Genomic DNA, 14,414 nt, shown 5'->3' on the forward strand with positions numbered 1-14,414 from the left:
TCTCTCTCTCTCTCTCTCTCTCTCTCTCTCTCTCTCTCTCTCTCTCTCTCTCTCTCTCACACACACACACACACACACACACACAGATATGGGGAGGCGAGGGTGCGGGAGGGCAAGCGTGTGTAACATAGTGGAATGCTTACATATCTTGCACCAAGCCCTTGGTTTCATCTCTAGCAGCCCATAAAACTGGGCTGTGGTGGTGCCTGCCTGTCATTTCAACCCTTAGGAGGTAAATAATGAGTTTGAGGCCAGCCTGGAATACATGAAAACCCTCAAAGTTATACACAAAAGTAAAACCTGGGGCCAGGAGGCAAAGCAAATGTATATAACACAAGGGAGGACCTGGGTTCAGTTCCTAACAGTTAAACAGATTTTGTATTCTATCTCAGAAGAATGGATTTTAGAGGGTAAATAAGTAAATACTGCAGTTTACTCAAAGGAAAGAGCCAGCAGTGTGACTAAATTTGAGGGACAATGGGAAAGATGGAGCAAGGCATTTGTACAAGCTAAACCACGGGACCTTGGCTTGGCCTCACTGCCTTGGTCTTCAAGGTTCTCCCAAGTGCCATCCCTGGCCCACCTCCCAGCCCAGGGCACCACCTCACCTGCTCCTCTGTGGTGTCGTCCACATCGACATCAAACAGGGAGCCCAGGTAGGCCAAGTGGAAGACAGCCAGGGCCCCAAAGAGCAAGTTTAAGGCTCGTACCCTCAGGCCCTGTGGGGGACAGATGGATATATTTAGCAGCTGAACCTGCCCACTGTCCCCCACCACCACCTGTGCAGGGAAGCCCAGGGGGACACAAGGCACTGTGGGTCCCAGGAATGAGGATGCCCAGGGTACCCCGAGATAGGAAAGAGATGGTTCAAGGAGCCTCTTATGGGAGCTCAGAGGTATCCAAGGACGAGGGTGTTGGTAACCACGAGGGCGTCCAGGTTGGGGGAGATGCGAGCGTTCAGGCAGAGGAGCAAGAATGGTGGTGAAGGCTTTGAGCCAGGGGTTATGGTGATGAGCATCGTTGCCGGGTGGGAGACAAATGTGAGGTTGTCTGCATTTCTTATGGCAAACAGAATGAAAACAACAACAAAACCAAAACAAATCCCGCCCTGATCTAGAGGGCCCGTCTTTCCCCTCTCCCCATCACTCTGCTCAGGCCACACTGGCCTCCTCACTGTTCCTCCAAGATTCCCATGTTGGGCTGGGACTTTATCCTGAGATGCTCCCCTCCCTTACCTCTTTTACTTAAAGAACTCACAAGTTGCCTCACCTATGAAGGCTTTCCTGATCTTCCCAATGAAAAGGGAAACCACCACCACACTTCCCGTCCCCTTTCCCTTATGCTTAGCACTACTCACAACCTGACAAACTACTATTAGCCTTGACTGACTTTACTGTCTCCCCAATTAAAATCTTTGTCCCACGGGGCCAAGACTTTGGCCTGCTTTGTTCACCACTTTGTCTCCAGCACCTAGAACCAGCAGGTGCTCAATAAATGTTCAGTGGGGGGAACGAATGCCAGGTGTGTATACAGCAGGTGCTCAATAAATGCCTGTTAGAGAAACAGATGCGAGTGAATAGAGGCGAGGTTTTAGGAATGGCTCAGGCACCAGAAGAGGAGGCTGGGCACCCGGAGACAAATACAAGATGGAGACAGAAGTGACATTTTGGAAAGGGCAGTGTTAGGTACAAGGTTACCCATGATGAACTCTCACCAAGCGATGCCGATGTGAACAGTCCGGCAGACAACGCTTCGACAAGATGCAGGCACTGAGGATCTGAGCCAGGCGCTTTCGGAGGACTGGACAGGGTGGGATGGCAGGTAGTGCGGTTAGTCTTTGGGACCACTGGAGCTGGCCTCCCATGAACCTCCCTCCCACTGGGACTCTACCAGGCTCTGCACTCACCATGTTCCACGTAGGTGATAAATGCCAGGGACAGCAGTACCGCAGCCAGGTGGAAACTGAAGCCCTGGAGAGTCGGGGAAGGAGACAATGAGAGCGATGAGGAGACTCTGGTTCCCCCGCCCAGCTTCCCTCCATCCAGGTCTGTCCGGCTCACATGCAGGAGGGCACTGGATGCGTAGGTGACCAGCACGGCTGAGAAGGTCCCCAGGCGGAGAGCATTCTTGAAAACATCTGCAGGCGAGAGAGATACAGGTTCAGATTGTCCGGAACGTCCACCAGCCCTTGCAGGGAGTGACAGGTAGGAAGATAACCACAATCTGTTGGGGCCCTCAGGATAAAGTCTATGATGTCCTCAACTGTTACAAGCCTGAAAATGAACTCCAAGTCTTCCTTCCATCCTGCTTCAGCCGGACTTCACAAGGCTAGCTAGCCAGTGGCAACTCTCCATCCTTCTAGGTCCTCAGGGCAAAATTCAACCTTCCCAACACACCCACACTCTTAGCAAATCTTAATCAGTTCTTCCTTCAGAATCCACCAGAATCCTACATTTCCCTGTGCCCTGTTGCCACCACTCTTGCTGCTCCGGGCAGCTCCAGCGGCCCCCTTGCTGCTGTCACCCCTCTCTCCACTTGCCTTCATCTAGCCGAAGGGATCCAGTTACAAAAAGGCCAGGGGGATCCAGTTCCAACCCAAATGACTCTCCTCTAATGCTAGCCCTGCCCGGAGACACTATCTCTCAATGGTCCAGGAGTCTCTTGAGGATCTCTGATCTCATGTCCTGCTACTACACCACCGTGCTCACTTTGTTCTTCCAATTCTGGGGATATAACTGACGGCTTGCACGCACCCTACCCTGGAGTCACGTTTCCATTTCCCTACGACCTTCTTGCAGTCTCTCCCACACACCAGGCAAACTCGCACCTCAGGGCCTTAGCACCTGCTGTCTCGCCACCTGTCACCTTCCTCCCCCACATATCTGCATTCCTTGCTCCTTCAGTGTCCTTAGATCTTTGCTCAAGTGTCAGGAAAACTTGCCCTGGATAAAGTACTTTCCAGACCACTCCCTGTTCCTTCCTGTTTCAACAGCACTGTTACTACTCACGACGGCATTTATCACTACCTGACTTACTGCGTATTTTTTCCCTAATTATCCACCCTCCCAAATGTTGTGAGGTTTTTGTTGTTGTTGTTCCTAACATACCTTGTTTTTGAGACAGGACCTCCTGTAGTACCCAAGGCTGACCTAAAACAGCTGTATAGCTGAGGATGACCTTGAACTTCCAAGCCTCCAGCCTCCACCTCCAGAGAGCTGGGATTACAAGCAGGTACCACACACCCAGTTTTTATGTGGTGCTAGGGATCAAAATCTTGGGTCTCATGACTACTAGACAAGCACTCTACAAACTGAGCTACACTAACAGCTAGCCGCTGCTGTGTCTTGGTCTCATGACTACTAGACAAGCACTCTACAAACTAAGCTACACTAACAGCTAGCCGCTGCTGTGTCTTCAGCTCCCACCATGCACCACTAAATGTTTGCTGTATAAATGTATGAAAGGGTCTGGGTTACCAACTTTTTTGGAGTGGTGACTTGGGGACTCACAGTTATTTAACCAATAAGACATGGGCAGGTTCCAGCTTGTGACAACTTCCACCATGGACCGGGGCAGCTCCACATTCAATGGTCTAGAGACTGTCAGGTCCCTTGTGGGCAAAACAGACATACCATTCCAGTTGGTATCAAGCTAGCTGGTTGCTATGCTTCCGTTTTGACTGGTTCCTTCTCAGGATCACCTCCCACCACCCTACACTTCCTCCAGGCAAAACCCTGTGGGAGAAGGGGCCCCCAAATCCTCCCCACCATTCCAGGTGGTCCTTCTCCTCCGTGAAGCCAGCCCCGGCCAATGTGGCTGTAGCCTCAGATAGAAAGCCCACAAAATAGTTGCTGAAGTGGAAGGAGACAGCACTCTCGTAGGCCCGCAGCCACCTGTGAAGAAAGGGCCAGGAAGAAAGGTATTACATCCAGGCCCAGACACGACACCCCCCCTCCATGTCTCAACATCGCGGCCTTGTGGACTCACCTTACCATGGTGCCCCTAGGGCCCCCAGAGGTCAGGAATGCAGCAGAGAGGAGAGAAAAGAGAGTCAGAGAGACCCTGGAAATTGGCCTGAGTTCTTCATAGATAAGACAGAAACACGGTAGCAAAAGAGGCAGACTCTGATGGTCACACACACACACACACACACACACACACAGACACACACAGAGTCAGGTGATTGATTCCACATGGCTCAAATGAATGCATGAGCTGGCATATGACACAGCCCTGCACACTAAAATGACCACACGGCCAGACAAAAATGTTCTCAGCCTCTCAGCTCTCTAACCAGATTCAGTCACCTTATAAGACAATAAAATAAAACCTTAGTGAGACACAGAGACAGTTAAATGCCCACTATGCACACATACACGGTCAATTTCACAGACAATGTCAAAAGCAGAATAGTGCCCTGCATTCCAAAACATAAAGGTACTTCAATCAGGCCCGGGCTTTGTGCCCGACAATTTAACTCAGGGCACTGGTCAAGTGACTTCACTTTTTTCAGTCTCATTCTCTTTTCTTTTCCGAGACAGGGTTTCTCTGTAGCTTTGGAGCCTGTCCTGGAACTAGCTCTAGTAGACCAGGCTGGCCTTGAACTCACAGAAATCCATCCGCCTGCCCCTCCTTCCGAGTGCTGAGTTTAAAGGCGTGCAACGCCTAGCCACTTTTTGGAGTCTCATTAGTATTAGACATAACCAAGAGCCAGTGAGTAAGGGTAGCGAGTCATACGATCAAACGGCTAGCAAACAGCCAGATACAGTCTTGGTCAAACAGGCGCAGGCTCATAGCTTGTCATAATCCTTTAGGCAGATAGCACCAAGCAGTTTAAAACGGCAGACAAACTGCAGAGTCAATCACAAGCAGGCACACTGCATGCTGTACAGGCAGACCAGAATTACAGATAAGCCAGAATCACCAACCCAGGTTTACTCTAGCCAGTGACAGCCACACAAGCCCACCACTGACAATGCACAGCAAGCCAGTCAGAATTCTCAGCCCAACACTCAGGGAGTCAGTGGCCACAGGCAAACAATTCAACTCTGTTATCAGGAGTCATGGACAATTTAGAGTCACCAACTAATACACACTTGCCGCTTTCCATTACAGTCACATAGCTTGTTTCTATTGGTACAACAGAAGGACATCCAGACACAGTAGTGTTGGAGTGTCAGTCATACACGGAGTCACTGAGCCAATCTTGGTCAAACAGACATCCACAGACAGACACTTGGTCTCTGTGCAGTAATGGGGTAGATGGTCAGTCAAATTCAGATGTCTGGAACCATATGGTCCAAGGCTCTGGCCCAGCCCTGGTCATCCCACTTGCCCTCAGCACCTGCCCTCATTTACCTGGCTTTGCGTTTCTTGCTGTAGTAACAGAAGACAGACAGAAGCATTAAGAGACAGGCTCAGAATTGGGAAGACCCCAGGCTCCTACCCAACCCCCTCACTGCTACACAGGGGCCTTGAAGGCTGTGCTCACTTGCGAAGGAGTCGATCACCGTCGAGGGGGATGAAGTAGGGGAAGAGGTAAGGGCCCACACAAGTGGACAGTACAAGGCACAGCAGGGCCAGCGCCAGGCTCCGGGCCACCTTCTTCAGCCATCGGCGGCTCTGTGGGATCAAGGATCCATGAACACTGCCCCATGGCGGCTCCCACAGTCCCTGCCCACCTAGCCACCCAGGAGCTCACCAGTGGGCGGCCTTGGACAGCCTGTAGGTAGCTGTGGAAGGGTATCCAGGGCCCAAAGACGATGGTGCCCACAAAGTAGAGGTAGCCCATGAACTCCACAGGTGACGGCACGGCCCCCACCTCGCCCCGGTCCAGGTCGAAGCCCAGAGACACCGCCTTCATGGCCACGATCATCTGGGCCCCTATGTGTGGGGCCCATGGTCAAGTGTATGGACAAGAAAGCATGTCACAATGAAAGATAGTCTGTACCAGGTGTGAGGTGCCAGGAAAGGGAGACATGATGATAAACAGAAAGAGACAGAGAGACACAGATGCCAGGGGAGAGGGAGACCTGCGCTGTATGTGGTTTAGGAAGGGGGAAAGTCAGGGAGGAAAGAATCAGGGTGGGGGCTCTTAGGAGATGAGGGGAGAAGGGGAGCAGAGCTACCCACCTCGCATCTTGTGCCATGTCACGGTGTCCACCATGTGCATCTCACTGAAGGAAAAAAGGTGACGGTCTTGGCCCTATGCTTCCTAGGGCTTTGGACACTACAGGGGGGCATCAAGGTATTGAAGGGGTTCTGCCTTTCTGATGCATACTACATACTAAGGGAAAAAAATCCCCAGCGCCCCCTCCAGGGGAAGCCCATGATCAACCCATCCTGTACAGCCTCATGAAAGGAGCAAGTGTTCCAGTCTCCTTCAGGGACACTAGTCACTCTCTCTCTCTGGTGTCTCTTTGGAGAACGGTGATCCCTGACTCCTCCCTTTCTCATTAGAAGCCCATGCCATCCTATCTAGGACCACTTCATCGAGGCCATGGGGAGCTTCCTGCCTTCAGGGTGAGGGTGAGGATGCACACCCATACCCCATGAGTAGGTAGATGAGGATGGTGATGGAGAGGAAGACGCCTCGGTGAGAGGAGTGTCGGCAGAGGAACAGCACGAGGTAGCACAGGAGGCTCAGCAGCACGACCCAAACCATGTGCAGCTGGAAGAAGTGGTAGAGGCTGAAGAAGCCACCTGCCACGGTGCTTGCATGCTTCAGGTAAGACGGTAACCCTTAGGGGACAGGGAGAGAGAAACAGGGGGGGACAAGAAGTGGGAGGTTGGTGGATTGGCAGGAAAGAAAGGAGGACTTGGGCAATAGGGCCCACTTTGGGCAAAGGCCTAGAATGTGATGGGGATGAAGGGGACCCAAAGCTGATACTGATGAGCTGGCAAGTGTAGCAAGATCTGCATTTAAAAAGGAACATCTACTAGGGACATTTCAGGGATCCCGAAAGAAAAAAATTATTAATTTATGTTGGACAGTATTGCATCCAGATTAAAATTTTGCAGGGGTGGGGGATGATGGTTGAAGCTATGACTGGGGGTGTGTGTGCTTTTGTTCTCAGGGACCATATACTGAAGGACTTGGGGTGAAATATCATGCTACTATTACTGAAATGGCTCAGGAAGATGGGCAGGTAGGAAGATAGAGCAAGCTGTTTTTTGGCTTTTGTTTTTTTTGTTTTTTGTTTTTCGAGACAGGGTTTCTCTGTAGCTTTTGGAGACTGTCCTGGAACTAGCTCTTGTAGACCAGGCTGGTCTCAAACTCACAGATATCTGCCTGCTTCTGCTTCTCGAGTGCTGGGATTAAAGGCATGCGCCACCATTGCCTGGCTAGAGCAAGCTGTTATAGCAAAATATGAGCTATGGAAAACCTGGTGATTGATTTATATGTGTGTGGTCTCTGAAAAGTTCTTTCAACTTTTCAGTAGCTTTGATATGTACCAAAATAATAAAACTGGAAAAAATTCACTTAAGATGAAAAGGAAAAGGAATGAGAACCTTTGGTTTTCAGAAATCTCTGTATCGTATAGGGATCCTGGGGATTCGAACTTTCTCATTTGGCTATTGACCTGCTATGATTGTGGAAGCTATAGAATCTAAGAACTCAGAAATTTCATCATGCCCTGATTAGAGAAATTCATAATGTCAACATTTTGGAAGCCCAGCCTGTGAAAATTTCAACTTGGCAAGACTCTTTAAACCCGTAACTATGATACTTTGCAATATGATACTTGTAACACCAGCATTTAAGGATCTGATTGATAGATAACCTTAGAATATAGACAGCTGAGGATCCCACAATCGCCGAGTGCAAAGAATGCTGAAGGTCATGTCTTAGTTTAACAGGATATGGCTTGGCATAGTGTGGCTTGAGGTGGCTGTACATCAAGAAGGTGTTGTGGTGGAATGGAGCTTAGCTTAATGGATGTGGTGGGATATGCTGGACCTGTAGGGGCCTGGTTTGACATGGCAGGATGTGGCAAGTTAGGATGTGGCAGGGTAAGGTCTATCTTGATATTCATGATTGTGGCAGATTGGAGAAAATCTAATGTGGTGGAACACAATGTGGCAGGCACTTACCCAGCCTCCAAAGGAGGCGGCAGGCGAAGCAGATGGTAAGGAGCAGCCAGATCTGGTCAAGGCCCTGTTGGACAGTAGGCAGGAGACAGCCCTGCAGTAGCTGCTGGAAAAATTCCTGGCGGCTGAAGGTTGCCATTGTGGATCCACACAAATGGATGGACAGATGGATCTGCCAAAGGGAGGACACAGAGACAGTAAGATGTCCACGGGGCTACCCACAATCAAGGTTTGGACTTGAGCACTCGGGACTTCTGTTTGGGGCTGCCAAATCCCCAGCGTGGTATTGGAAGGCTTGGGGGGATGGGGGGGAGGATGTGAATCAGGTACGTCAAGCTGAGCCACCAACTGTGCTATCAGCGGGTGTTCTAGATGCACCGTGACCCGCAGGGAATGAAGGACCCGTGTATCTTGAATGCTGTGAACAGTCCGGTCCAATGATGATAGAATGATATGCATTCTAGACCTATATATCAAATGGGGCGGAAGAAGTGGGCTCCTTGGTTTCCAAGGTAGTCACTCAGTGTGGAGAGCAGAAAGGGGGAGCCTGTGACACTTAGGGGCCGTGTGCATCTCTCCTTGTATGGATGTATCCTCCGCGAGCTTCATCTTACCCCACTCAGCAAAAAGCGGCCAACAAAGCCCTGCCCTGGTCGAGGGACTGCAGGAAAGTGGAAGTGTTGGCAGGGGACATAGCAGGGAGGGAAGTCCTATAGGTGATGCGGACGAGGTCCCAGGACAGGAGGTATAGATCCGTGCCCAGGAGGCCAGCTTAAGGATGGGAACATGGGAGCCGCGCGCACACTACTGGAGACCTACCTGACGGAAAGGAAGCCGTGGTCCTGGGGGCCGGGGACGTGCACTGCTGCCACCGTCGCCACCTCCTCCGGGCAGCCTCCCCCACAGGCCGCAAGGCCGGGACCAGCAGTGGCTCCCAGGGCGGCGCGGCAGAGCGGGCCCTTTAAATCCCGGGGCGGGCCAGCGGCTGAGTTTCTCCAATCGGAGAGCGAGAGCGGGGCGGGGACCGGGAGGAGTGAGCCAGAGCATCGCGAGGAGGAGCAGCAGGGTTGAGGGGCGCGGGGCGCCGGAGCAAGTCGGCGCACGGAGGGTTCGCGGGTGCCCTTTTCAGGCCGGTTGCTATTCCAGCCCTGAAACGTTCGAGACGTTCGAGGCACAAGAATTTCTCAACTTCCAAGAAAACGTTTCCTAATGATTATTTTGTAATCCTTAAGAACCAAGATGGAAAAGATAAGGGAAGGGTTGAGGCTAGCTCCTTCTCTGCCAAAAAGCTCGCCCCTGCGGTTCCTCTAGTTTAGATTTTAGCACGACCCTAGTAACAGCTGGAAAAATAGCCGAGGTTCCTCTTTTCCTATCTCTTGAAGGATCTGAAGGAAGGAATTTTCGGTCTTCCTTAGCCTCAGGGACCAGCCAGGACCTTTTGTAGGTAATGACTCTGTCACCTAGGAGCACTCACTAGGTGTCTTATCGACCCCCTAAGGGCAAGCTGTGGGCATTTGGTTTATCATTAACTGATTAGCTTAATCCGCCACCAGACTGGACCCTGCAAAGAAGGTGACTTCAACTGATAACTAAGTGTTCCTGTAAACTAGAAAGAGGCTAAGAAGGAACGCTTAAAAGATTGACCCTGACAAAGATCTGTACTGCTCTCTGTACCAACACAAAGGGTTTGTGCAGCACGGTTCTCTCCCGAGAAAGTACGCTGCCGCTGCCGTTGTGGGCGTTCAATTCTATTCCTAGGCTAATGAAACCTCAAACTCCCCAAGAAGAGCCCATTTTTTTTTTCCTAAGGCGCACTTATAGGGCATTAAGGGGCTTAGCTCCAAATGTGAATGTGAACAGAGAAGCATGCCCAGGTCAATCTTGACCTCATCCTGACCCCAGGACCTAAGGAAAACAGGTTCTAATAAGATTAATGCCTGGCTGTATGGAGTTAAGGAAGTTGTGCCCATTCACTCTGGGCGGTGTCCCTTTCTGTTAAACAAAAGGGCAGGATTAGCAGTTCTTGGCTTGGAGAAACTCTTTGCCTGTCTCTGTCCCTGCAGTCTGGGGATGCAACGCAGGAGCCGTGCTTTCTAGGTAAATGCTCAGCCGATGAACTTTTTAACATTGATTTAAATGGACTAAATTATTAGTCATGTTTACAAGCGAAAAATATTTAACAGGGTATGTGTATCTGTACATACAAATGAAGGCTTACACAAGCCAGATGCACAAATATTAAAGTCCTTTCCTCAAAGGTAGAATTCAGGGCTGGATTCTCAGTGGTTAGGAGCACTTGCTGCTCTTCCAGAGGACCTAGATTTGATTCCCAGCATCCACACGGGTAGCCAACAACCATCTGTAACTCCCAAGTACTCTTGTGATGTATATTCATATATAAATCTAAAAACAGTAGAATACAGCTGGTGTGGTGGCGCACGTCTTTAATCTCAGTACCAGGAAGGTAGAGGCAGGTGGATCTCTGTGAGTTCGAGACCAGCCTGGTCTACATACTGAGTTCCAGGATTTTCAGGACTACATAGTGAGACCCTGTGTCAAAAAAGAAAGTACTAATATCCATATTTTGGGGCCATATAACAAACATGTACAAATCAATAAGAAAAGGAGCCAGGTGGTGGTGGCACAAACCCTTAATCCTAGCACTTGGAAAGCAGAGACAGGCAGATAGCTGTGAGTTCGAGGCCAGCCTGGTCTATACAGCGTTTTCTAGGACAGCTAGGGATGTTACACAGAGGAACCCTGTCTCGAAAAATAAAAAGAAAAGAAGAAAAGAAAGAAAAGATAAAAAGGATGAAAAGGAGAAAACATACCAGACAATGGACAGAGTGCAAACAGAGAGCTGCTTCACATCTAGACTATGTGGTGCTTGCTTCCTTCGGTGCTAGGGATGGAGCACAGCAGCTTGTTCCAGGAAGTCTGTACATTTGAACTGGATTTGCTAGATGATGAACTAGATGAACTGGATGCCTTTTGGGGGGGGGGTTAAGGATTGGAGAGTCTCACTAGCCCTGGCAAGTTTGGAACTCCGTAGACCTGGCTGGCATTGGATTCACAGGGATTCACCTGTTTCTGTCTCCAGAATTTGGGGTTAGAGGTGAGTGCTACCACACCGGATCCCTTTTATTCTTTATTTGTTTTGTGGCAGGGCCTCACTGTGTAACCCTGGCTGTCCTAGCTGTGCAGAACAGGGTGGCCCTGAAGTCGCAGAGATCTGCATACTTCTGCCTGGTATTAAAGGTGTGCACCGCTGTAATCAGCTCCATTTTATTTTATTTATTTACTTTTTTATGGGTTTGGCTGTTTTGCCACCATGCACGTCTGTGTATCACATCTGTGCCTGGTGCCCAAGTAGGCCAGGCAGAAGAGTTCATGAATCCTCTGGGACTGGAGTTATAGTCAGCTGTGAGCTGTCAGGTGGGTGCTGGGAACTGAACCCAGGTCCTCTGCAAGAGCAGCCAGTACTCTTAACTACTGACCTATTGCTCCCCTTTCCCTTGTCATTCAATTTATTTGCGCTAAGCGGTAGTGGTGCATGTTAAGTTGGAAGCATAGCTCCAACCCCTGGCCTGAGAGTTACTTTGCTCTGGACTCCAAATCCCAGCATGCCAGGTCCTGACCCCTCCCTGAAGGGGGTCAGGACCGTTCCCACAAGGTATTTAAGTGGTCTCCTAGAGGAGAAACCTGTGGTTTTGGGTCTGTATGGGTTCCCTGCTGTACTGTCTTTCCGCCCTGTGCCCGGCCACCCAGAGAGTCATTCTTATTGTTTTTATTGATATTTATTAATCTCTACATTTTTCTCTGCTCCCCTCCCTGCCTCTCCCCTCCCCCCCTTCAATCCTCCTGCAAGGTCCCCATGTTACCAATTTACTCAGGAAATCTTGTCTTTTTCTACTTTCTGCTTCCCATGTAGATTAGATCTATGTAAGTCATTCTTAAGAAAACGATAGATATTCTGATTTGGTTTGATTTGACCTAATTGGATTTCTTGTGCTGGCGGACCTGCTTTTTTCCTCATCAGTGCACACCTTCAATCCCAGCACTCGGGAGGCAGAGGCAGGCAGATCTCTGAGTTCGAGACCAGCCTGGTCTACAAGAGCTAGTGCCAGGACAGGCTCCAAAGCCACAGAGAAGCCCTGTCTTGGGAAAAAAAATATTACATTTTATTGATGGGGAGAATGTTATGACAAATGTATGGAGGGCAAAGGCCTACTTGCAGGATCTGGTTCTCTGCTTCTACCACCTGGTCCTGGAGATTGAACTCAGATAACCAGACTTGGCAACTAGTTAGTGCCTTTATCCTCTGAGCCATCTTGCCAGCAGCCCCACCTGCCTCCTTTTGATGTTTGTTTGTTTGTTTGTTTGAGACAGGGTTACTCTGTGTAGCCCTGGCTGTCCTGGAACTCTCTCTGTAGATCAGGCTGCCTCAAACTCACAGAGATCTGCCTGCCTCTGTCTCCGGAGTCCTGGGCTTAAAGGACTGCTGCCCCCCCATCCCCTTTTTTTAAAAACAGGATCTCATATATCCCAGCCTGAATGCAATATGTAGCTGAAGATAAACTTGAATTTACAATCCTCTTGCCTGTAGCACCCACGTGCTTGAATAAGAAACAGGAGAGTCTAAGTTGTGACCTGTGTTATACTATTAGTTTTATTCTGGTTTTGGTCTCCTTTTTAAAGAAAACGTGCCTCTCGAATACCTGCCCACAGTGGGACACACAACATGTACGGCGAGTACCGCGACCTGACCACTGCTGGGGCTGTCACACAGTGCTACCGAGACATGGGTGCCCGGCATCGTGCCCGTGCACACTCCATCCAGATCATGAAGGTGGAAGAGATCGCCGCCAGCAAATGTCGCAGGCCGGCTGTCAAGCAGTTCCATGACTCCAAGATCAAGTTCCCGCTGCCCCACCGTGTTCTGCGGCGCCAACACAAGCCTCGCTTCACTACCAAGAGGCCTAACACCTTCTTCTAGACCCAGAGACCCACTGAATAAAGCTCCAGAGTTAAAAAAAAAAAAAAAAGAAAGAAAAGAAAACGTGCTTGGATCTTAACTTTAACTTTCATGATCCATAATCTTGATGAGTTTTCCCATTTGTTTTGTTTTTGTTTGCATTGTTTATGAAGAATGAAGGCCAATTCGTGGGAAGAAAGTCCTTCATGATGAATTTATGTGATATGATTAGATTTAGATTATGAGTTTGGGGCAAGATTCCACAGAGGTGATTCTGCTTTTCCATGTACCTAGTATTTCACTGGGAAGGTTTTTTTTTTTTTTTTTTTTTTTTTTTTTTTTTTTTTTTTTTTTTTAACACAGCAGGTTTCCTTATCTTGCCTTGGTGTTGTACAACCAGCAGGAGATACTGGAGATTGTGTAATTGTTTCTCAATCCCAGAGTAGACACTTAGGTTTTGTAGCCATTGGTGGTTTTAGCCTGAGGGAATTACTAATCTGATGGTGGCCCTGTGGCGGCTTTCTTTTTTTTTTTTCCCAAGACAGGGTTTCTCCAGGGAGCTCCGCTACCCTGGAATTCGCTCTGCAGACCAGGCCAGCACTCACAGCTCCGCCAGCCTTTACCTCCACTACTGCCTGACTGCTGGAATTTTTAAGGTCTTTCTGTATAGCACTCATAAATCTTATTTTAATTGACAGGTCAAAACTAGTATTTATTTCTTTTTAGAGATAAGATCTTGCTAGGTTGGCCCCAAATTCCTAGGCTCAGGCTATCTTTTGTGTTGGCTTTACAAGTATCTGTGGCCACAAAGATGTGTCACCATTGTGAAGCTTGATTTTGGTTTGTTTGTTTGTTTTAAATTAACAGAAAAAAAAGCCGCCCTTTGTAGTGGCACGTGCTTTCAATCCCAGCACTGCCTGGACAGAGACAGGCGGATCTCTGAGTTTGAGGCCAGCCTGGTCTACAGAGTGAGTTCCTATACATGTCTACCCATATGTGAGCCAAATATGTATGAGTTCCTTTAAGCCAAGAGAGGGTGTTAGATCCCCTGGAGCTGCAGCTAGAAGATGTAAGTCTCCAAGTCAGATCCTCAGTCTCTCTAGACCATTTGTTCTTTTATTTTTCCTGTTTTAAATCCCCCCCTTTAAAAATACCTGAATAAAAAAAAAGAAAAAAGGAAAAAAGAAAAAAAACAGAAAAAGCCTGGCGATGGTGGTGCACGCCTTTAATCCCAGCACTCGGGAGGCAGAAGCAGGCGGATCTCTGTGAGTTCGAGACCAGCCTGGTCTACAAGAGCTAGTTCCAGGACAGGCTCCAAAACCACAGAGAAACCCTGTCTCGAAAAACC

The 14,414-nt window shown here is 49.2% G+C and overlaps 1 protein-coding gene and 1 pseudogene across 4 annotated transcripts in view; one reads left to right on the top strand and one right to left on the bottom strand.

Annotated features, from left to right (window-relative positions):
• The window catches only part of Porcn (porcupine O-acyltransferase), an 11,978-nt gene extending 2,941 nt beyond the window's left edge, over positions 1–9,037 (bottom strand). Inside the window, exons 1-15 of one of the 4 annotated variants that reach the window (XR_003377415.1) lie at positions 8,911–9,037; positions 8,095–8,263; positions 6,549–6,741; positions 6,133–6,176; positions 5,702–5,883; positions 5,492–5,622; positions 5,359–5,376; positions 3,988–4,002; positions 3,768–3,893; positions 3,510–3,610; positions 2,061–2,137; positions 1,907–1,970; positions 1,715–1,800; positions 846–1,551; positions 652–719 (exon numbers count right to left, since the gene is read on the bottom strand). Coding sequence is in view for 3 of the 4 variants with exons in the window: in XM_005352822.2 (XP_005352879.1) it covers positions 609–719; positions 1,715–1,800; positions 1,907–1,970; positions 2,061–2,137; positions 3,510–3,610; positions 3,768–3,893; positions 3,988–4,002; positions 5,359–5,376; positions 5,492–5,622; positions 5,702–5,883; positions 6,133–6,176; positions 6,549–6,741; positions 8,095–8,230 (1,284 nt within the window). In the remaining variant the exon portion in view is untranslated. Of the gene's footprint in view, positions 1–608; positions 720–845; positions 1,552–1,714; positions 1,801–1,906; positions 1,971–2,060; positions 2,138–3,509; positions 3,611–3,767; positions 3,894–3,987; positions 4,003–5,358; positions 5,377–5,491; positions 5,623–5,701; positions 5,884–6,132; positions 6,177–6,548; positions 6,742–8,094; positions 8,264–8,910 lie in introns of those variants that run through there. The other 3 variants (XM_005352822.2, XM_005352825.2, XM_026782310.1) reach the window with 3 other exon arrangements.
• Positions 9,038–11,422: 2,385 nt separating this feature from the next.
• LOC101982195 lies at positions 11,423–13,090 on the top strand (annotated as a pseudogene).
• Positions 13,091–14,414: the final 1,324 nt, after the last annotated feature.

The sequence above is a fragment of the Microtus ochrogaster genome, chromosome 10, assembly GCF_000317375.1.
Source record: "Microtus ochrogaster isolate Prairie Vole_2 chromosome 10, MicOch1.0, whole genome shotgun sequence".
Lineage (NCBI taxonomy): Eukaryota > Metazoa > Chordata > Mammalia > Rodentia > Cricetidae > Microtus > Microtus ochrogaster.